The sequence below is a fragment of the Balaenoptera physalus genome (genome assembly GCF_965194825.1).
Source record: "Balaenoptera physalus genome assembly, chromosome: 7".
In the NCBI taxonomy this organism is placed as follows: Eukaryota; Metazoa; Chordata; class Mammalia; order Artiodactyla; family Balaenopteridae; genus Balaenoptera; species Balaenoptera physalus.
The window spans coordinates 108,602,311-108,624,896 of NC_138886.1; the positions used below are offsets into that span (position 1 = coordinate 108,602,311).

General features: G+C 42.3%; 1 protein-coding gene across 7 annotated transcripts in view; it reads right to left on the minus strand.

Moving 5' to 3' along the window:
* Positions 1-4,311: 4,311 nt before the first annotated feature.
* The window catches only part of ENTPD4 (ectonucleoside triphosphate diphosphohydrolase 4), a 41,427-nt gene continuing 23,152 nt past the window's right edge, over positions 4,312-22,586 (minus strand). For 6 of the 7 annotated variants that reach the window (XM_082468906.1, XM_082468911.1, XM_082468910.1 and 3 more), the window contains 7 exons: positions 17,950-18,009; positions 17,513-17,667; positions 15,730-15,896; positions 12,429-12,753; positions 10,670-10,755; positions 9,593-9,754; positions 4,312-8,405 (listed from right to left, as the gene is read on the minus strand). In XM_082468906.1, coding sequence (XP_082325032.1) covers positions 8,177-8,405; positions 9,593-9,754; positions 10,670-10,755; positions 12,429-12,753; positions 15,730-15,896; positions 17,513-17,667; positions 17,950-18,009 — 1,184 coding nt within the window. In that variant the 3' untranslated portion in view covers positions 4,312-8,176. The remainder of the gene's footprint in view (positions 8,406-9,592; positions 9,755-10,669; positions 10,756-12,428; positions 12,754-15,729; positions 15,897-17,512; positions 17,668-17,949; positions 18,010-22,586) is intronic. The other variant, XM_082468912.1, reaches the window with a different exon arrangement.

Sequence of the window (22,586 nt, forward strand, 5' to 3'; positions counted from 1 at the left end):
GATTCAGTTATACATATACATGTATCTGTTCTTTTTCAAATTCTTTTCCCATTTAGGTTGTTACAGAATATTGAGCAGAGTTCCCTGTGCTATACAGTAGGTCCCTGTTGGTTATCCATTTTAAATATAGCAGCGTGTACGTGTCAATCCCAAACTCCCTAACTATCCCTCCCCTCCACCCTTCCCCCTGGTAACCATTTTTTGATTGGGTTGTTTGTTTTTTTTTGATATTGAGCCACATGAGCTGTTTGTAAATTTGGGGGATTAATCCCTTGTCAGTCTCATCGTTTGCAAATACTTTCTCCCATTCTGTGGGTTGTCTTCTAGTTTTGTTTACGGTTTCCTTTGCTGTGCAAAAGTTCTTGAGTTTAATTAGGTACCATTTGTTTATTTTTCTTTTAATTTCCATTACTCTAGGAGATGGATCGAAAAAGATACTGCTGCAATTTATGTCAAAGAATGTTCTGCCTATGTTTTCCTCTAAGAGTTTTTATAGTATCCGGTCTTACATTTAGGTCTTTAATCCATCTTGATTTTATTTTTGTGTATGGTGTTAAAGAATGTTCTAATTTCTTTTTTTTTACATGTAGCTGTCCAGTTTTCCCAGCACCATTTATTGAAGAGACAGTCTTTCCTCCATTGTATAGTCTTGCCTCACAAGGAGACCAGTTTTATCTGCTATCCTCCTTTCATAGCCCATCTGTGTCCTCCATCACATCCATTTCAATGTATAATAGTCGAAACATGCACACCCTCGTAAGACATATAGTGTTGTGGGCCTCCCATTTCCGTAAATGGCGTTATGCTACCAATCTCGTATCTTTCTTCAGTATTCAGCACTGTCTTTAAGATCCATCCACCCTGCTGTACTTACCTCGAGTTGTTTCTAACGGCTGCACAGTGCTCACAGCACACACCTGCCACCTTGTACTTAAATAACACTGCTGAGAGCGTCCTCCTGGAGTTCCCTCGTGGACCCAGGTAGGAATGTCTCTGGGGAACGCTGGGTCTTGGACGTGTGCACAGCTAACTTTAAAGTGCTGCCAGCTTGCTTCCCAGAGCGCCTGAAGTAGTTTCCACCACTACCAGCAATACTGAAGCGACTGTCCCCACGTCACTGCCGACACTTGAAGTTTGTCAATTCCAGGGGCGCAAGGTAGCAGCTCTTTATTTCCATTTGCACATCTCTGGATCCTTCAGTTTCTTCCTTGTCAGTCATTCAGGCTCACCCTTCTGTAGATCACCCATAAACCATTTTTCTTTTTTTTTTTTTGGCTGCACCGCTTGGCTTGCGGGATCTTAGTTCCCTGACCAGGGATTGACTGAACCTGGGGCCCCGGCAGTGAAAGAGCCGAGTCCTAACCCCTGGACCACCAGGGAACTCCCCCCATAGCCCATTTTTCTTTTGGATTTCCTTTTTCTTGCTGATTTACGAGAAACCTTGCATAACATATATTAATCCCTTTTCAATTTTAGTCACTGCAAATACCGTCTTGGTCTGCCACCTGTTAGCTTTGACTGTGATGGCTGTTAACAGAAATTGTTACTTTCGATGCAGCTAAATCCATCCTTCCCCTCTCCTTGCATTTGGTGCTTTTGGGGGTGGGGTTTAAAAGGTGACTAACTTTAGGACGATTTAGAAGGAAATTCTGAAGCTATGCTTAGAATAAGATCATATACAGAGATTATTTCCTCCAAGCTGGGCTTGGAGAAAATGCCCATCTTGTTTTGCCTCTACACGTCAATACCTAATTTGGGGGGTTCTTTTTCCTTTTTTTCCCCCAGACTAAATGGTTAAGAAGTAAGGAAACCACTTGAAGTAAATTTGGTTCTCCTAAGTTTTTCTACATAAAGCTTTAAAATGCTTCACTCCCTTAACACACTTTACGGTGAGAGGGAAGAGAGAGAGAGGCCTGGGATTCCACCTCACCCTTCACACCACACTGCACGTGGTTTTAAATCTGCACAAAGCTCTGCCATCTGGAAAGAAGAAAGAAGATTGAGAATAAAAGATTTGTAAAATATGTGTTTCCCAAACCCTCGGGACCTAAAGAGTTAGTGACTTGACAAAGCAACTAGCTTTTTTTTTTATTGCACTACAGATATTTATGAAACACTGGGCGCTATGTGGTGTTTTCTTTGTTGGATTAGTTATAAATGTCGTGATCCATGCTCAAAGGGATTCAGGGATGGAACAGACAGACCGATGGACAACAGGGCCACAGAAGGTTGAAGAGGATTTTAAAATGTAATTTGAACGTTATGGAGAACGGTCAGGAGCTTCCAGAAAATTCTGTTTCGCTGCCATGACCCAAATAAAGAACTTTACAAGGCTGGGTGGAGCCCATTGAACGTTGAAGTGACTCAATCTTCTTGAATCTAAAATCTAGGTAATAAATCAAGCTTGTGCCAGGTGGAGAAGATGGACTCTTAGGAGGAGAAAGTGCTTGAGTCTGGTTCCTGGAGTTTAAGTCATGTGCAATCACAGGCAAGAAGAGGATGATTAATCCTTCCAAAATGGCCCACTTCAAACTCTGATTATCAGGAAAAGGGTGGAAGGTGGTATCAAAATTATCAATTATAAACCTGGGAGAACAGCGAGAAGGGCCAGCCTGGGACTTTTACAGAAATAATACAGTGAAAGAGTACATCCCACACCGGGAATTAGGAATGCACTCTGTCTTCTGGTGACCTGGCCACAGACCAACTTTTCCCCCTTCTCCTTTTTTCAGGAGAAAAAAAAAAAATCTCCTTTTCCCTCCCTCGAGTTGAGTTTCTTTGTTTATACAAGAAGCCCGTCTTCTGTGCTCATCACCACCACGTTCTGTGAGAAGCTTTCAGCAGTTTTCTCAGGGTGGAAATCTTAAGGCCGGCCTTTCTTGTTTGGGCTTCTTGTTTGGGTCTCTGACACACAACGGGGCTGTTGACAGAAATGGTTAAGTGGCCGTGAAGTCTGGAGCCCAGATGCAATCCACCTGCCAAACAGGATCAAGGGTGATGGCGGAGATGGAAGGCCAAGCAAGCTCTTCGGCCTCAATGGAAGTGTTAACAGAAAGCAGGAGGGGGAGCTAAGCTTGCTGAGGACAAAGGAAAACGCAACAGATCAATCAACTCGCCTCTGTTAAGAGGCAGCAGATCACAGGCTGAGGCCATCAGGCTCCCAGACGAGATGGGGCTGGGAGGACCCTTCGGGGTGTAGCGTTTCCTCGGGTGGGACGCGCAGCTCCAGGCAAATCCCCAATCTGCACGTTGGGCTCTGTAAAGGGCGCTCCTGTGTCTTTGATGACTTTCCATGAGAAGACAGTCTGTCTCGGCCAGAGACGACGTTCACTTCCCTGCTCCCAGGCCAGTGACAGCACCGCAAACCCCTCTGTGCAAACTATTAGCATTTCGGGATCTCAGGAAAAAAAAAAAAAAAAGATCCACTTGTGCCTTCCAGACTCATGGCGCAAATGGAAACAGATGAAAAACAAACCAAAACCCAGAACTGCTGCCTTGCGGATCTGTTAACAGGGGCAACCACTGAAAGCAGGTACTTAACTTCTTCTCTAAGAAATGGAATAAAATGTAGACATCTTTAGACGCCTTTGGTATATTTTAATGTATTTACCCTTAGACACAGGGGCCTATATATTTATTGCATTGCCTCAAAAATTATTTAAGCAGGTTTTCTTTTAACATTATTATTCTTTCCTTCCCGTGGTCACAGGATGGGGCTCCGCGCTCCTGCGCTCACCACACGCCCACATTCCCATTTGGTTCTGCCTCCCCCGAACCTCCCCTGCTTTTATTTTTGTTGTTCTTAACAGCCAGTCCCCTTCGCTTTCCATCTGTCTCTATCATCTATTTTCAGGTTATGGCTCAGGCCCTTCCTCCTGCAGGAAAAGCTCTATTTATATATTCTCAAATAGCTGAAGAAGAGGGGCAGCGTCTAACGGTTGCTAGCAACACGAACAACGGGATTCATGTTTCTCTAGAAATAAGCCAACGGCTTTAAGCTTAGATCTAATTGCAAAACTGGCAGCAATGATTTTACTATTTATAAGACAAAATACATAAGGTTGGATAATTTCTTTTCTTTTCCTTGTACGTATATATATAGTTAACGGGTACTTTAAAATGATAACCTTATAAACAATAGTCTCAGAATGGCCTTTATTGTTGATGAAGGGGTTGCTATTACACCATGGTATATATTTCTCCTTGTGAGATACTTGGTTTCCCTGCTGCAGGACGCCTGGACCCCTCCTTCCGCCCCACACACAGCAGAGTTTCACTACACACACGCCAGATACAGCAAAGGCATGGAGCGCGCAGACTCAGACAATTTATTTGACTGAAATGTAGATTCAAGTTCAACTAAGCATTCTAACAGGTAACACGATTCAAACATCAGAGAAAAATCTCTTTAAATCCCAAGAAAGCGAGCTCACACAGAGTCTGTGGGCCACCGAATGAACTTTTTATTCTCGACACTCATCCGTGTGGAGTGTGGTAATGTGAGGTTGCCAAATATAGAAAGTGATAGACACCACAACCATCTCCCGAAGACAATTATTCTTTGAATGGAAAACATCATTTAAATAAAAAACATTTAAAGATGCTCCCTTAGTTTGTATAATTCCTAAACGCAAAATATAATCTCAGTAACAGAACAAAGAATTCTCCTTGGTTGGTCACATCATTCATTACGGAAGGGGAAAATCAATAAAAATCATAAAAAACAAAACCCTGAAATAGAAATAAATAACTAAATAATTTACTCCTAGGTAGTTTTGCTGCATTGCACGTTACCACACAAAATTCTAAAGCTGATTTTTTTTAAAAGCTTGGAAAACACATTTGCCTGTTGGAGTTTCTTGCTAAGTGGTGCATGCTTCTCAGAAGGAAAAGTATCCTATGTAGGCCTGAGTTTCAAATTTAAACACTGGGTAATCTAGAGCTTGCCCTCCTGGGTGCACAGCTGTGATGATGGGAGAGCAAGTGTCTCCCCAGCCCCTGAGGTGGGGAGTGCTGCAGAAAGCCAGCAGTTTAGGGTGAAAATGGGCAGAAACCACCGGTACAGATCAGTCTGTTTGTACTTTTAAATGGATTGTAAAATCTTCGAGAACGTCCTCTGGAGGTTCAGAAAGGAGCAGCACAGATCTGACGATGGAACAGAAGAGTTTACTGGAGGAGTCTTGCCACCAAGAGTTAACACAGAACACTGTTCTTTGCGAGGCTTTTAGCAAGTTCCCACTAGTCCAATTTCTCTTGCTTTCTGTTGCTAAAAGTGTTCAGAGTTTACCGCCTTCTTGGCCAGCCCTTAATTGATATTCTTTGCTTCCTGAGCTAAGCCCCTCTGGTGCTTGCCTCTCACCCCAGCCTGCGCCTGCATCGCTGAGAGAAAGTTCCTGGCCGTCTTCTCGGCCCTGGTGCAGGGCGGGGAGAAGCTACTGAGCCCTCCTCAGGACTGCAGACATCTCAGCACAACAACACTGGGAGCCCTCCTGAACAGCACGTTTTAAACTTGGGCGGGGGGAAGGAGAAGTATGTTACTTGGTTTATTAGAAAACCGGTCTTGAAAAGAATCTAGAGGTAAAGATAAGCGAAATTCTGGTGCATAAACAGCTATTTTGAGATTGAAGTTTGGTCACTTCTCTTGCCCCTCTTTTCATGCTCACGGGTGGTAACTACCTTCCTGAATGAAGAGGATGGGGCTGTATATCTGTTCTTGAACAGGGCTCTCCACGCACGGTCAGCAGATGTCTTCTGTAAAGGGACACTTAGTAAATATTTGAGGCTCTACAGGCCACATGCAGTCTCTGTTGTGTATCCGTCACTTTTTTTTCTTTAATGACCCTTTAAAAATTGAAAAACCTAAATTCTTAGCTCAAGGGTCTCCTAGATCTTCCCTGTGGGCAAGTTTGCCAGGCCTGCTCCAGGAGTTCTTTGGCAGGGGACACGGCACCGAACTGTGCAAAGTACAAGGCCGCTGGGCCTTGGAACCCTAATTTGGGGACTTCTTTTGGAGAGTGAGTTAGGTCCTTGCAGATGGATGCTCCGGCTTGGATCCTCCATGCTGGTCTGTCCTGTGCTCCCCCAATGGTACCGAGCTGGACCACGTTAGCATCCTTTCTTTAAAAAGTGGCTATTTATCCTAGGAGGTCTTAATTTAGGCCTATTTAGATCTGTGCCTATGCTAGCTTATCCTTGTCTTGATTTGAAAGGCCAAATCACATATTCTAGGCATTGGAAAATTTTCATTCTGCAGGTTAGGGCCTTACTACTCCAAATGGCTGGCGGTAGAAAAGCTAACATGTAAACTTACTTCTTCTTCACCACTAATGCCACCCACAGTCCACAGGGCAAACCTCCCTTAAGAAGTCAAGGAGAAGCACGCCAGCTCACTATGCCCCTGGGGTACCCATGACACAGCTCGTGTGTGGCTGCATCTTGAAAAGGAACAGTGTTTACCAGGGACCAAGCATTTAAATAGCTGGAGACCAGCATTTTAGAAGCTGGATTTTTCGAGAGACATCTGTCTCCATCCTCTCTGAAACAAGTCTTTCTACACATCAGACGCTATACCACCATACAGCTCCTCTAACTTTCTTTATATTAGAGAGGCAAACTTTCTACCAATAATTTTTCCATTGTTAGTATATTCACTTTGAAGAGCAGAATCACAGGATTTGCATTTCTTTCATAAATTTGTAATTTTAAGTCATCAATATACTGTATGCCACGTTTTTAAGTAATAGACGAGATGAAAATCTAAAAATTTTTTCTAAATTAAATAAGGGCTTCAGAACCTGAATTCTTTCTCTCATCACTGATTTTTTAAAAAAGTAGCTGATGATTCTCGAAATATACGTTTGTTACCAACTAGACGAATTTAGCTGTTCTGGAGTTAAGAAACAGCTTGTGTGTGCGCACACACACACACAAAGAACATCGCCTAAAAAACTATGTATGAGAATTCCCAAAGCTTCTAAACTAAACAAATAGGTGAAAAACCACTAATCTCATACATGCCAATCCAGCTGTCCTTTTTAGGTTTTTGTGTAAAATGTCAAACTTGTTTTCTTCAAAATGTGAGTTGATTTCTTGTGTTCAGTTCTTCTCTTCATTTGGATTTACAGTGGCCCTGCCAGCACCGCCTCAACCGCGACAGTCAAGCTAGGTCTCTGAAATACGAGGGCAGGGGGATACCAGCTTGAAGATGGAAGAAACTGGAGCACGATTAAACAAGCACAAACAAACTACTGAGAAATAAGGATGTGCCTGTTGACAAGCACCAGCTCCAGTTCTAACAACACCGAAACCAGTGAACTATGAATTTTCCAACTCAAAAACGTAGTGTTCTAAGGCCGCTGAAAGATGGCATGAAGAAAGTAACGACCTGTGGTCAGAAGAAGTAACGGTAACGGGGAATGATTTTTCTAAATGAAATGAAACAGTGCATTCTGAAGTGTGTGCTTTTAAAAGTGAAAGCCCTGCACTCCCTCCCTCTCTCCCATCAGTGGTTTTCATACACACACACGCACACGCACTCTCACCCTCACACACACACAGCACTCTGGTCATCATTTCACATTTTTCAGGTCTCTTCACTGTCAATTTTAAAAACTGTTACCTCCTGGTGCCTATACCTCTCTATTTTGGATATAAACAGTTTTGATTTTTTAAACCTGCAAAGAAAACAAACAGCAACAGCCCTGAACAATAAATAAAACTAAACATCTCCCTCTTTAGGTTAGCGCTTTCAAGACAGAGAGAAAAAGGGGATGATCAGTCCAGTCGGTATGTGTTCTGGTTCTGTGAACGCGTCACCCCTCGGTCCCACCTCCCCTGACAGAGAACAGCCTGCCGTTTCCCTCCAATATTAAAGTGCATCTGTTTAAAGTCAAATATACCTTAGAGAACAACCAAAAACCTTAGTAATTTTTGGCAGATATCCTATGCAGCAAAAATGAAGTGATGTTCCCTTTTCCCTATTCCGCAACTTAAAGCTGGACACAGAACGGCTAAATGCAATGCTTCTAGGACAGCAGAGTTTACGAACAGTGGATTTTGGTTTTGTTTCAAGGAACAAAAAGGGAAAGGAAAAACAAAACAAATGAGAATGAAGAGGAGAAACCCTGAGGCAAAAATGGCTTTTCCTTTAGAGTCTTTCTGGGGCTCGAACTCCGGTTCATAAGGTACCGGCGATCTTCTGGGACGGAAGGCCGTCCTCCAGCCAGACGGCGGTGGCCGAGCCACTGCGCGGGGCCCGCCGGTGGATGCGCCGCAGCCGCAGCAGGTAGAGGAGGATGGCGAGCAGGACCACCAGGAAGCAGCCCGAGAACAGGTAGTGGTTGTACACGAAGGAGAAGCCCCGCCAGTGCGCGTGGCTGGCCCGGAAGGTCTCCTGCTGGATGTCTCTGCCCACACGGGAACAAGAGCAAACGCGAGAACTAGGCAGGCAAAAAGTGTGATGTAATGACGCGCAGGGTGGGGCGGGAGGGACTCGGCTCTGCAGACAGAAGCTGGAACCTCCGTCACCCAGACTCAGTTTCCCCTCCTCTAAAATGTAGGATAATGTGGCCCAGCAGAGGGTGGTTGTAAGTATGAACACGATAACGTGTGAAATGGGTATTCTTAAGTCTGTAGCTGTTACCAGCATTATAATTTGGGTAACAAAAGTCAGAGAAAGTGAGCACTGTGAGTGTTTCACTAATACACAGAAGCTAATGTGGAATCAAAGCACATGTTTATGATCAGTAACACCCACTACTCACAAGTTTTGCAGTTAACCCAGCTAAATGTGCTGCTGGGAGATGCTTAATTAAATGAAGGGAAAAAACAAAAACAAAAACAGCTAATACCTCATTTGTTAGTGAACCAGGGTTCTTATGGGGGGGTCAGCTGACAGCTAAGTCTGTGAACTTGAGTGGGAAAAAAGGCGCATCCTTATGTTACTAATCTCTGGTTGTAATGCAGTGTTTTCACTGAACGTGAATGCAGACAAAAAAACTATTGCTACTATAGTATCAGCAGAACAAGTGACTCTGCTCCTAGTGAAACTTACAGATCTTTTACATCACATTGTGGTGTTTTGCAGATGCCTCAAAATATCATCAACAGGCATCATTACACTGAACTTACAGGAAGTACGAATTCTGCTGCCAGGTCTTGCTATTTAATGTGCTAATAAAGAAGAACGTATATCACTATATCACAAATTTGTCTTCTGTAATATTTTGATAAATGTACTGCAATACAATGGTTTCCTCTATAGCCTACGTATTTATATTATGCATTAAAAACAAGATTTTGAGAAGGGGTCCAAGGCCATAAAGGTTAAGGGCCCTGGAATGGACCCTTCTGTGGCAGGGGCTAGGGAACAGGCAGCTGAGAATAAGCACTTTTGTGACGCCTCTGCTGGGATGGTGGGCTGGGAAGGGAGGAGGCTCCGGTGGGGGAGATCAAGTCAGACCTCCCCGACTCTCCCATTCCGCCCACGGCCAGCGCTAACAGCGCCCCAAACACCCACACCCACCGCCCACCATGCCTCGGACGCAGGGAAGCATCTTCTGTTGGATTCTCGTTACCAAATGCCCAGCCATACCTTAAGGGTAAAAAGCGGGTCCTGTAGAGGATTGCTCCGAGGGTCCACTGAACCTCCTTGTCGTAAACTTGCAAAGCTGTCTTTAAATTTCTGTAGTTGACGGGAAATGAGAAGCCCCTGTGGAACACCTCAAACATCCAGGCGGATTTGAAGCACTGATACCTACAAAGAGCACAAACGTGTGAGTGGGACTGAGTCACTGGGTGGGTCCAAATGCACGTTTGCGGAGTCGGCCTTGCCCTCTGTGAACAACGGGGGTGCACAGGCTTCATGAGGCCTGCGCTCCGAGGGCGAAACCATCCGTACGCATCTCCAGCTGATGTGCTTGCTTTACGCCCTCTGTCCCACACCATTCACCTGTTAAAATCAATTTGCTCATGAAGCTTGGCCTCCGTGTCAGTTAATACGTGGCCGTGGGAGATTTTTCCCCTCAGGCCTTCCATCACTTACTCAATTCAGTTCTGAATAAATACTGAGCAAGTTCCACCTTCTCCGGACCTCAGTTTCTTTATTATAAAATGACAAGATAGGCGGGTCCTTTTCAGCTCTGATAATCTATGATTCTAAATATTTATCAGAGGGTTGCTTTTTGCAAAGCACTGGGCTAAGCAAGTAATAAGACATCATAATAAATAATGAGATAGCCAATGTGCTTAAATGACTTATAATGAAAGAGGATTTTTAAAAAGCTACAAATAACTATAAAAACAGAATATGATAAACGCCACAAGAAGGACATAATGAGTGCTCTGGAGACTCGCAGAGAGGGATGGAGCCTAGCTAAGTGGACAGAGGAAGACTCGGAAGGGACAGCATCTGACCTCTGATGTCTGGGCAGGACGTCAATGAGGAGAGGATGCACAGGGGAATTCCAGGTGGAAGGAAGAGCAAAACTGAGCCCAAAACTGCAAGATACGTTTGAGCACGAGTATTTGCCGTCCATCTGAAAGGAGCCTGGAGGAGATGAGGAGGAGTAGGGACTGATGAGGACGAAAAGGTAGACTGGGGCCATGGTATGGCCAAGACTGGACACACACTTTCTTCAACACACCTTGGGCTCAGCTGTCTACGACTTACTTGAGCCTGTGGAGGTCGGCGTGAGAAGCATACAGTCCTCGGTCAAAGCGTTCCCGCAAGATCGACCACTTTGTTGCGCAATAATCCTGAAAGAAATTTCACCCCAAATAAATCACTAGGAAAGGTTTATTAAATTTTTTTCATTTTAAAAGTTTTTACCAAATTCATATTCATAACAAACATATCCTTCCAATTAGGAGACACAAGCTTGTGTCTGTGTCCCATGAGGACGAGACACACAAACACTCTGTGAATGCTTACTGATGAGCTGAGACAATGCTTGTTCTTTGTCTTAAAATTCAGCCAAAGTTATCGTTAAAGAGAATCTCACTGCCCACAACCGACCTCTTCAAAGCTGCTAAGTTTCTCCCCGCCCGTGACTGCATGTGACAGGCACAGACTTTTGGAAAAGTGAAGCGGTCCTTCAGCCAGTTCAGACTGAAAACCTATGTCTGTGGCTATATGGTGCAAGGTTCTGGGAACACAAAGATGATTACGAAAGGCTTTGTCTTTAAGAGAAGGGAAAGAGGTGCCACCTTTTCCTGAAGTTATTTGTAATGTTTCTATTAACAGCTAACACTTACTGAACCCTGTGTTGGCACCTTTTCTAAATGTAACGCTTCAAACAACTCCTTGACATAGCTGCTATTCCAACCTCTATTTAAAGGATGAAGAAATTGAGGCTCACAGAGGCAGTGAAACTCACAACAGGGGATACAGAGCATGGCACTCAGCCTGGGGTGAGAGGGTGGGGATGCATGTCAGGCAGAGGAAACACGACGGACGAAGACAGGATGGGAGGGAGTACAGATGGGAGGGAAACGAATAGATGCCTGATACGATTAGAGTATCAAGTGCTAGGTGGGGAGATGAGGCTACAGGGTGGGAAGGACACACTAAGGTGTTTGAAATTCATCCTGGAAGCAAGAGAAAGCCACTGAAGACTTTCGATAGGAGAGCAGGTGGCTGCACTTGGGTTTCAGACAGAACACCTGGGAGTGGTGCAGAGGATGAGCTCCAGAAGGGGGGCCAGACGCAGGAGGACCACTGGGAGGCTCCCGCATAGTGCAGGCGACAGGGAGAGGCCAGCACTGCGGCAGGGAGGGTAGGACAGAAAGCAGGGAGAGCAGGGTTCTGGGAAATTTCATGACATACAATAACATGCCTGATGACTGCTATTATGGGGTGTACAGCGAGGGATGGATGAGTGACAGGGAGAAGTCTGTAACTCCTGGGTTTGGGGGAGGTTTAGTGATGCCATGACCGAGACACCATAGCAGAACAGAACAGGGAGAAAGGGCAGTTGTCTGGAGTCGTGAAATCTAGCAGGCGCTGGGCAGGCAGATGCAGAGCCTCCTCCTGAGAGGCAGCGGCAAACCACGAACACGGATGAGACCATCCAAGAACCTGAAGGTCAGAGGACCAAGGGAGGAAGTCCGGGATCACCAAGGCTGAGAGCCTAGGAGAGTGTCAGGAAGGCAGGGAGAACAAGAGAAAAGGGGTCCTGAAAACAAAGGGTCGGAAGCTGCGAGGAACTGTCAGATCAGAATTATACTCTTACACATAAAAGACTGTCATCTGGGAGGCACTGATGGCCAGTGCAGTCTCACAGGGGACTTTCTGCTTCTGCTGTGACTATTCCTCTGGCCCAACCAAGGGAGCAGGGCTGCCCAGGTGCTGCAAACAGCCTTCGCCCTCCCCCTTGCCCTGCTCTGGACTTGGGCCCGTCGCCATCTACCCTGGCTTCCTGGGTGGTTACCTTCGCAGCTCTCGTAAACGCGGCAGCGCTGTAGTCTCCCCCCATCCGTAGCACATCCTCAGTGCAGTAGTAGAATTCGGAAAAGCCGTAGAATTCACTGTTCTGGAAGTGAATCGGGGGCTGGTAGACCCCATTGAGGGAGGTCTGCGTCTCGTTCGTTTTGTTCATGAAAGGCTGGATGGTCTCTCGGCACAGGTCAAAGTCTCCCGTCCCCCGCAGGTACAGTGTCTGTCCATTCTGCTGGATTTCATCTTTAATGTCCAGGGGTAGGCAGGGGTCCAGGTACGGAGTATCAGGAGTCAGCCCAGTCTGTTTCCCCAGGAGCCTACAGGACAAAGAGAAACTTCGTCATGAGACCAACAGAAAACTGTGAAAAAGAAAGTGGCTGCAAGTCAGTGTTTCTCAAACTCTGCCTTATGGAACACAAAAGGGTTCCGGAAAAATTAAGTTGGGAAAACACGGACTCAAGCCCCTCCTGGAGATTCATGATACACATGTGCGTACAGCAGACGGTTGAACGGGGTCCAGTGAAACTATGACTTGGTCAGATTACTGGCGCTTTCCGTGCCCTGTGACACAGCCCGGTGTCCACGGCTGCTGAGGGTCCACGGTTAATAAGCTCCTGCCAGCCTCCTGCTCACTGCAGCCCAACGCCACCCACTGTGTTGTCCCCAGCCCCGTTTCTGCCACTAGTGCTGGTGATTTTAATTATATACAGATGAAATGCGACTGTGAAAAGAAGTCGCTGGTCCTGTGAAAGCTAAGGTTAGATGGCTTAGAAAAATATGAGAAAGGCAGATCGCTAGAAAACCAGTGTCAAATTAGGTGTTAGCAAGAGGAAAAGAAAAAAAAGTTGGGAAAAATTAATAAAAATCTAGACGAAATTGGTATCAAATTGCTTCATAGATGTCTTTAAGGCCTTGGTATCCTTTAAAGAAAGCCAAAATGACATCAAGATGAGGGGGTGCAGTGCCTGCCAGAGAAATAGCCTAAGAAATAGCGTAAGAAAAGCCTTTAGTCCAGAGCAAAAGATTGGCAAATGAATACATAAGTTAAAACAAAAGGCTTGGGGTTGATTCTATTTTTATGATTCTCTGTTTTAACTGAATTTTTAAGTTAACCAACTATTGATCCCAACTGCAGCAAATAACAGTTTCTATTGTACTACAGGCTCTGAGAAGTCCTGTAGAAATCTTAACTTGTTCACTGGAATGCTCTATGCTTACTACCTGCCGATGAAATGTCCAGATCTGTCGTCCTACTATGTGTCCTCACCATTAAGCGACTGAGAAGTAGAAAAGAGCATACAACAGCTGGAGTTATGTTACTGTTTGATACCAGGAAATCCCATGGGCCTAAAAGGTGTTTAACTATTAGGAAGGCGCCTGAATTTGATATTCAGTCACTGACATTAAGTCAAGTTTTTACCTGCCACTCAACTGACAAGTTGTTTATTCCTAAGATCAGGGCAACTCAAAATGCACTAAAAATGTTTAAGTAATTTAAAAAAATCAGTCATCACTACTAATGGCAAAGGGATAAATATGCATTTCAAGGCTCAATTCATGACATATGTAAAAAGTGATGACTAACATTTATAATTATTATAAAAGTCCAAGGTAAGTCAAATGTATACTTCACGTTACAGTTTTTAGTTGCTCTACATCTAAATTAAAAAGTACCACTGCAATGTCCATTATATAACCTTCTTGACATTAAAACCAATTAGTAAAAATTAGGGTTGCAGAAGAAGGTGTTTCTCCAAAATTCTAATTTAAACATCACTTATAAAATATTTCTATTTTAAGACTATTACTAAAAGTAATTATACTAAAGTGTGCTATATAACATACTATTTTTAAAAAGAAACGGGGACTAGTTCATCTCTCTTAACTAACGCTATTGAGTTAACGTCTGGAGCAGACAAAGAACAAGTTTTTATTGCTTCTCCTATTCACATGTGTGAGTTTCTGGAAAATGAGGTACTGAATGGCTCTGACTTGGCCTTTCTTAAAGTTCAGGCCTCCACAGGTTTATTAAGATTAAACTGTAGCCATTATTTTATAATAACTATAAATGGAATATAACCTTTAAAAATTGTGAATCACTATGTTGTACACCTGAAACTTATATAATATTGTACATCAACTATACCTCAACAACAAAAAAGATTAAAATGGATCAAGGAAATACACTATCATTTATTTCTATGAATCAGGATTTTTCTCCTCAAAATTGTTTCGTCAAAACAAAACAAAGGGGCTTCCCTGGTGGCGCAGTGGTTGGGAGTCCGCCTGCCAATGCAGGGGACACGGGTTCGAGCCCTGGTCCGGGAGGATCCCACGTGCTGCAGAGCAACTGGGCCCGTGTGCCACAACTGCTGAGCCTGCGCTCTGGAGCCTGCGAGCCACAACTACGGAGCCTGCGCACCTAGAGCCTGTGCTCTGAAGCAAGAGAAGCCACCACAATGAGAAGACCATGCACCGCAATGAAGAGTAGCCCCCGCTCACTGCAACTAGAGAAAGCCCACGTGCAGCAACAAAGACCCAGCGCAGTCAAAAACAAAACAAAATAAAACAAAGCACAGTAATTAATAACATTTTACAGAACCCCAGATTTCAGATTTTTTATTCATCCATATGGCTTTTCTGTTCTTAGGGACTAATTTCAAATAAATAATTGGTATACACTTAAACTTATAAAATAAATTTAAACTGTTAAACTGTTTTTGCATATTTTCTATACCAGAATTCTTCATGAACTCATTTTTTAAAAGTTTCACTGCTAAAGAGGTTTAAAATCACTAACTTTGACTTCTAGATCATTTCTTTCTCATGAATAACTTCGTTCACTACGGTCTTATTCACTAAATAACTGCCAGGCTGGTTTCCCAGGACACCGCCAGGACATCCCGTAACTCAATGCTATCAGCGCTTCCTGGGGGCCTCCAGGACATCTGAGTGGCCCAGGTGCTGAGTTTCCGCAGGACTTTGCAATCTGGAATAGCATCACCCAGGGTTCAAAAGTATTTTAATATCCTGAAAGTGAAACCTCTAATCCAGCAGGGGAGCCATGGGTCTGAGAGAACGAGAGCCTTCTTTGGAGGCTGGTGAGCTTGGGGCCAAAAGCAGGACCCTGCTGCCCTTTCATTTCTTCTCCAGCTCAGCGGGCGGGGCAATAAACAGCTAACCGTGCTGATATGCTTCTGCTGACTGAGGTCTCCCTGCTTGGCCTGGATACGTCGTCTGTGAGGACAAACCGTGGTTTCAAAGCGACGGCCGAGCGATGGAAGGTGCTTTACCTGTTCTTTTGAACTGTGCTGGCAAATATTCTGTCCTCATATCTCTGTCGAGCAGCATTACCACCAAACCCAAGAAACGTGGCCACGTAGACGCGGTACACGTGCTCAGTTTGGTGAACGTCACATCCCAAGTTAAATTCGGCCAATAAGTTCTTAGCTACTTCTTCCTACAGACGTAAGGATGACAAACTTTAGTATTTTAAGCAATACAAAAACAATTACCTCCTGTTAAAAAGAGGGATCTACAAAAATTTTCATCAAAAAGGAGCAAAAATTTCTGCATCTGCATTTCCCAAGGGTCCTTCTAAGCCTCCCTCCTAACTCAATACGACAATCCTGACTTAAGAAATTTCAGATGGGTTGCACATTTGTGATACTGATATGACTTTTTGAAAAGGGACGTTAGCAATGTGGTTTCATATCCTCTGATCTAGTAAATCTACTTATGGAATCCTGTGCTTTGAAAATAATCCTAAACATTGAAAAGTCTCTATACACAAAGATGTCCTTTGCAATTCTGTGACAGAAAAAACTGGATGTCATCTATATATACAATTCCAAGTAGGGGTTAGTTAATAATGGTAATAAAGTTTATGGAGGAATATGCTTATGCACTGCTAAATAAAGGACAAAAACTGTACAAACAGGAAGATTATAACAACCATATTTTTAAACACTATAAACAGATAAAAAAGAATGAAAAGAAATATGCCAAAATGCTAACAATAATTTTTTTGGATGATGCATCCATGGGAAATTTTTATTCCTGATTTTTCAGTATTTTTTTTCCAAACTTACTTTTCTATGAGTTTCTTACTTTATTTGAGGGGAAAACATGACTTTGTACAAAGAGTGTAATAGTTTCTAGAGGCATGTCTGGATGGGAAGCAGGAAACACAAATTGTAATACTCGAATTTACAAAGCATTTTCTAAGGAGCTTAATAAATACTTCAATAATGTTTACTGAGCTGACACGAGGTGCCCAGCTGGCCATTAGATATACTATATGCACTACCTCAATCAGCCTTATGCTAACCCTCTGTTAGAGGCACTTGCAGTCACACTTATAGCTGAAGAGGCTCGCTCAAAAAAGCTAAGTGACTTGCATAAGGTCCCAGAACTAGTGAGGGCAGGGTGACGATGCAGCTCGGGCTTGTCCAGCTCCACTCTTTTCTAACCACTCACTCTGCTAGGTATTAATCTAGAGCTGAATGGAAACAGTAATAAAGACACAGAGCAATTCAGGAATGCATCTGGACACCCTCTACAGAAGGCCACCCAGCCCACTGGGAAACTACAGTACCGAAGGGGATATGCAGAAATGACAGAGTAAACCATGAGTTCAGAAACGTGGAAGCAGTGGATACAAACCTCTGTCCTTTCCAGAAAAATCAAAAGCTGTCTGAGCCACACACAAGAGTATTTCTCCCAATTATAACTTAAGAAATCTGATACTATTATATTAAGTTTTACAATACCTGTTGAGAAAAGAAGTGACTGGAAACAGAAACAAAAACTCAAGTGTGTGGCTGACATATACACCAAAGGAAAATTCTAGGTAAGTTCAGAAAACAAACCAGCTGACTTCAATGAACAAACACAAACGGCTTAGTGGAGGTTTGCCTTGGTTTCCTCCTGTCTCCTTTCTCCTGGGCTGAGAAGGTGGTACCCTCAGCAAGCACAGTAAAGACGCGTTCAGACTCAGAAAACAAAACAAAAATGGATGGAGACATGTTAAATGAAAATCAAACCAAACAGAAGGAAATTTGTACAGATAATAACCTGCTGTGAGGAGGCAAAGCTTACAGTTTTGGGGACTTCGTATGCTATCTGGGTTGAGACGCCTCCCATGTCGAGAATACCGGCTGTTCTTTTACGGAGAATGGCTTTGCTGCTTTCGCTACCAGGGATGTTAACTTCCACGACTGCCTCATCATCTGGAAAGAACAAGAAACAGCCACTGGAATGGAACAAATGCAGAGAAGCGGGATCTTGTGAAGAGTCACCCTGCTTTGATGGTGGGTTCAAGGGTGTCTAGGCAGACCCAGCTTGCTCCTCCCCACTAAGACCAAGTTTACTGTGTGACACAGCAGCACCTCCCACTCTGCTCCCACACACCCAGCTGCGTCACAACACTCAGTTCCTTTTTTATGCTTTGCATGAAATAGGAAAAGCCATAATTTCCACTTAGATACATCTGTTGGAAACACGATACTTACCATCTTCAATGTGCTCGAATCGTCCAAGGACAAAATTAATGCCAATCCAAGCATACACACCTAGAGACGTTGTAAGAAGAGTAAAGTTTAAAAATGTTCTATATAATCCCGATCATTGCAGTCAGTGCAAACATTTACTTCATTCCCTGATAAGCTGTGAAAACATTATCTGAAAAAATACATTTCTATTGATGTATTACCTTTTCCTAGTGGTTTTCCAAGGACTCTCAGCTTTTAATTTTGTAGTTTCATACCATTTGCGTGGGTTGAAAATATAATTCCCTAGGCACTCCTGTTCCTTTGAAATTTATAGGTTGTTTTGAAATACCGGAGTTTTCACTTTTTATGAGGTTAAACCTATCAAGTACAAGGTTTTAAAGACAAGTGAACTCTCACCCTTCCATCCTTTTATCTCACACTTTCACTCAGTTCCCAAGTCTGATTCTCTTTTTACAACATTTTCTACATCAGATCTTCACCCATTTTCATTACCGTCTTGATTTAAGCTGGTACAGAGATCTAATTGACTTTCCTGCCGCTACTCTCCCACTCCAACCCATGCTATCCTCTGCTGGGCTGATCTACAGAGCAAAGTCCAAACTCCAAAGCCCGACGATTCAAGACCTGTCCAACTTGTTTTTAATTGAATAAATTTGGCATGTAACATTGTGTAAATTAAGGGGTACAGTGTGTTACTTTGATACGTTTATATATCGTAATATGATTGCCCTTGTAGCGATATTATTATCACATTACATCATTATAGTACAGTATTATTGTCTATATTCACTATGCTGTGCATTAACTCTCTATGGCTTATTTACCCACTGTTACAAGTTTCTACCCTTGAACACCATCAATCTTATCTCCTGACCCCATCCCCTAGTAACCAACATTTTACTGTCTTTTTACATGTTGGACTTTTTCAGATTCCACAAATAAGTGATATCATACAGTACTTGTCTTTCTCTGACTTATCTCGCTCAGCATAATGTGCTCAAGGTCCATCCATGTTGTCAAAAAAAGCAGGATATCCTTCCTCCTTTCTCATGGTTGAATAAGATTCCATTGTGTATATCTACCACATCTTTTTTTATCCATCTGTCTGTTGATGAACATTTGGGTTGTTTCCATATCTTGGCTATTGTGAATAATGCTTCAATAAACATGGGAGTAGATGCATCTTGTCAAAATTCTATTTTCATTCCCTTTGGGTATATACCCAGAAATGAAATTGCTGGATCGTATGGTAGCCCTATTTTTATTGAGAACTTATTTTATTGAGGAACCTCCATACTGTTTTCCATAGTGTTGGACAAATTTTCATTCCCACCAACAATGTATAAGGTTCCCTTTTCATCACATTCTCACCAGCACCTGTTGTCTCTTATCTTCTTAAGGATAGCCATTCTAACAGGTATGAGGTGATAGCTCACTGTGGTTTTGATTTGTGTTTCCCTGATGATTAGCGATGTTGAGCATCTTTTCATGTGCCTGTTGGCCATTTTGACATCCTCTTTTGAAAATGTCTTAGTTCTTCTGCCCATTTTTAAATCAGATTTTTTGGGTTGTTGTTATTAAATTGTATAAGTTCTCTATATATTTTGGATATTAACCACTTACATGATAGATGGTTTGTAAAAAGTTTCTCCTATTCTGTAGGTTGTCTTTTCATTTTGTTAATTATTTCTTTTGCTGTACAGAAGTTTGAGTTTGATGTAGCCCATTTGTTGATTTTTGCTTTTGTTGTTTGTGCTTTTGGTGTCATATCCAAAAAAACATTGCCATGACCAATTGATGAGCTTCCTCCTTTCTTATTGAAGTTGTATGGTATTGAGTCTTATGTTTAAGTCTTTGATCCATTTTGGGTTAATTTTTGTGAATGTTGTGAGACAGGGGTCCAATTTCATTGCTCTGCATGTGTTTCTCCAGTTTTCCCAGCATCATCTGTTGAAGAGACTGTCTTTTATCCATCGAGCTTTATTGGCTCCCTTGTCAAATATTAGTTGACCATATATGCCAGAATTTAATTCCAGGCTCTGTACTGTTCCATTGGTTACTATGTCTATTTTTGTGCCAGCACCATACTATTTTTATTACTATGGCTTTGTAGTATAGTTTGAAATCCAGATGCCTGATCGGCTTTGTTCTTTTTTCTCAGGATTGCTTTGGCTATTCGGGGTCCTTTGTGGTTCCACACAAATTTTAGGAGTGTTTCTTCTATTTCTGTGAAGAATGTCTTTGGTATTTTCATGGGGATTGCACTCAATCTGTAGACGGCTTTGAGTAGTATGGCCGTTTTAACAATATCAATTCTTCTGATCCATGAACACGGGACATCTTTCCATTTGTTTATGGCTTTGATTTCTTTCAGCAAAGTCTTGTAGTTTTCATTGTACAGATCTTTCACTTCCTTGGTTAAATTTATTCCTAAGTATTTTACATTTTTAGTGCTTCTGTGAGTGCGATCATCTTCTAGATTTCTTTTTTAGATGTTTCATCACTGGCATAAAGGAATGCAACTAATTTCTGTATGTTGATTTTGCATCCTGCCACTTTACTGAAATAGTTGATTAATGCAACAATTAATCAATATTTTTGACTGAGTCTTTAGGATTTTCTTTATATATGAACATATCATCAGCAAATAGTGACGATTTTACTTCTTTCCTAATTTACATGTATTTCTTTGCTTTGCCTAACTGCTGTAGCTAGGACTTCCAATATTATATTGAATAGGAGTAATGAGAGTGGGCATCTTTGTCTTATTCCTGATCTTGGAGGAAATACTTTTGGTTTTTCTCCATTGAGTATGTTAGCTGTGAGTTTGTCATATATGGCCCTTATTATGTTGAGGTATGTTCCTTCTACACCCAATTTATTAAGGGTTTTTGCTTGTTTGTTTGTTTTACCATGAAAGGATGCTGTATTTTGTCGAATGCTTTTTCTGCATCTGTTGAGATGAAGTGATTTTTATCTTTCATTTTATTGATGTATTAACATTTATTGATTTGCATATGTTGAATCATCCTTGTATCCCAGGGATAAATCCCACTTGGTCGTGGTGTATAATCCTTTTAAGGTGTTCTTGAATTCAGTTTGCTAATATTTTGTTGATTTGTCAAGAATTTTTGCAGCTGTATTTATCAGGATGTTCGTCTATAGTTTTCTTTTCTTGTGGTATCTTTATGTGGTTTTGGTGTCAAGGTAATGCTGGCTTTGTAGAATGAGTTTGGAGTGTTCCCTGCTCCTTTCTGGAAGAGTTTGAGGAGGATTGATGTTTTCTTTAAATGCTTGGTAGAATTCTCCAGTGAAGCCATCTGGTTCTGGAATGTCTCCTCTTTCATTTCTAACTTGGAGTCTTTTTGTTTTTCTTAGTCTGGCTAAAGGTTTGTCAATTATGTTTATCTTTTCAAAGAACCAGCTCTTAGTTTCGTTAATCCTTTCTATTGTTTTTCTGGTCTCTGTTTCACTTATTTCTGCTCTAACCTTTATTATTTCTTTCTTTCTGCTAACTTCGGGCTTAATTTGGTCTTCATTTTCTAGTTCCTTAAGGTGCAAAGTTAGGTTGTTTGAACTCTTTCTAATTTCTTATATATGCATTTATCGCTATAAGTTCTCCTCTTAGAACTGCCTTTGCTGCATCCCACAATATTTGATATGTTGTATTTCCATTTTCATTTGTTTTGAGATACAGTAAGTCCCCTACCTACAAACCTTCAAGTTGTGAACTTTCAAAGATGCGAGCATGCATTCGCATGTCCAATCACATAAGTTAATTCACATGTCTGGCATACACTGCCACATGTGTGCATCCTTTACAAGTAGCTGTGCTTTTGTGCACTCTACTGTAGAGTACTGTATGGAATACAGTAGTACAGTATCTTTATTTCAAGCCCAGAACCTGTGCCATCAATGTCAGATGTGAGTGAAATTGCAGCTTGCCCTCCGTCTCCTACTGCTGACGATCCTTCAGCTCTACCATCTCCCACCTCCTCTCCCTCCTCCAGTCAGTAACTCTTCTTGCCTGTTCACTCCATGCCAGCCCCTGTATGCCAGCTGTTGTACCATACTACTGCTTTTCAAGGTACTATATTGTAAGATTAAAAATGTTCTTTATTTTTTGTTTTTTATGTATTATTTGTGTGAAAAGTATTATAAACCTATTACAGTACAGTACTATATAGCTGATTGTGTTAGTTGGGTACCTGTGCTAACTTCGTTGGACTTATGAACAAACTGGACTTAGGAACATGCTCTCGGAATGGAACTCGTTCATATGTAGGGGACTTACTGTAATTTTTAAATTTCTCTTTTGATTTTGATTTCTTCTTTGACACACTGGTTGTTGAGAAGTATGCTGTTTAGTTTTCACATATTTGTAGATTTTCCAGCTTTCTTCATGTTGCTGATTTTTTGTTTCATACCATTGTGGTCAGAAAAGATAGTTGGTATGATTTCAATCTTCTTAAGTTTGCTAACATTTGTTTTGTGTCCTATCACATGATCTATCCTGGAGAATGTTCCATGTGCACTTGAGAAGAATGTGTATTCGGCTGCTGTTGGATGGATTGGTTTTGTTTTGTGTATGTCTGTTAAGTTTGCTTGTCCTGGTTCAATTCCAATGTTTCCTTGTT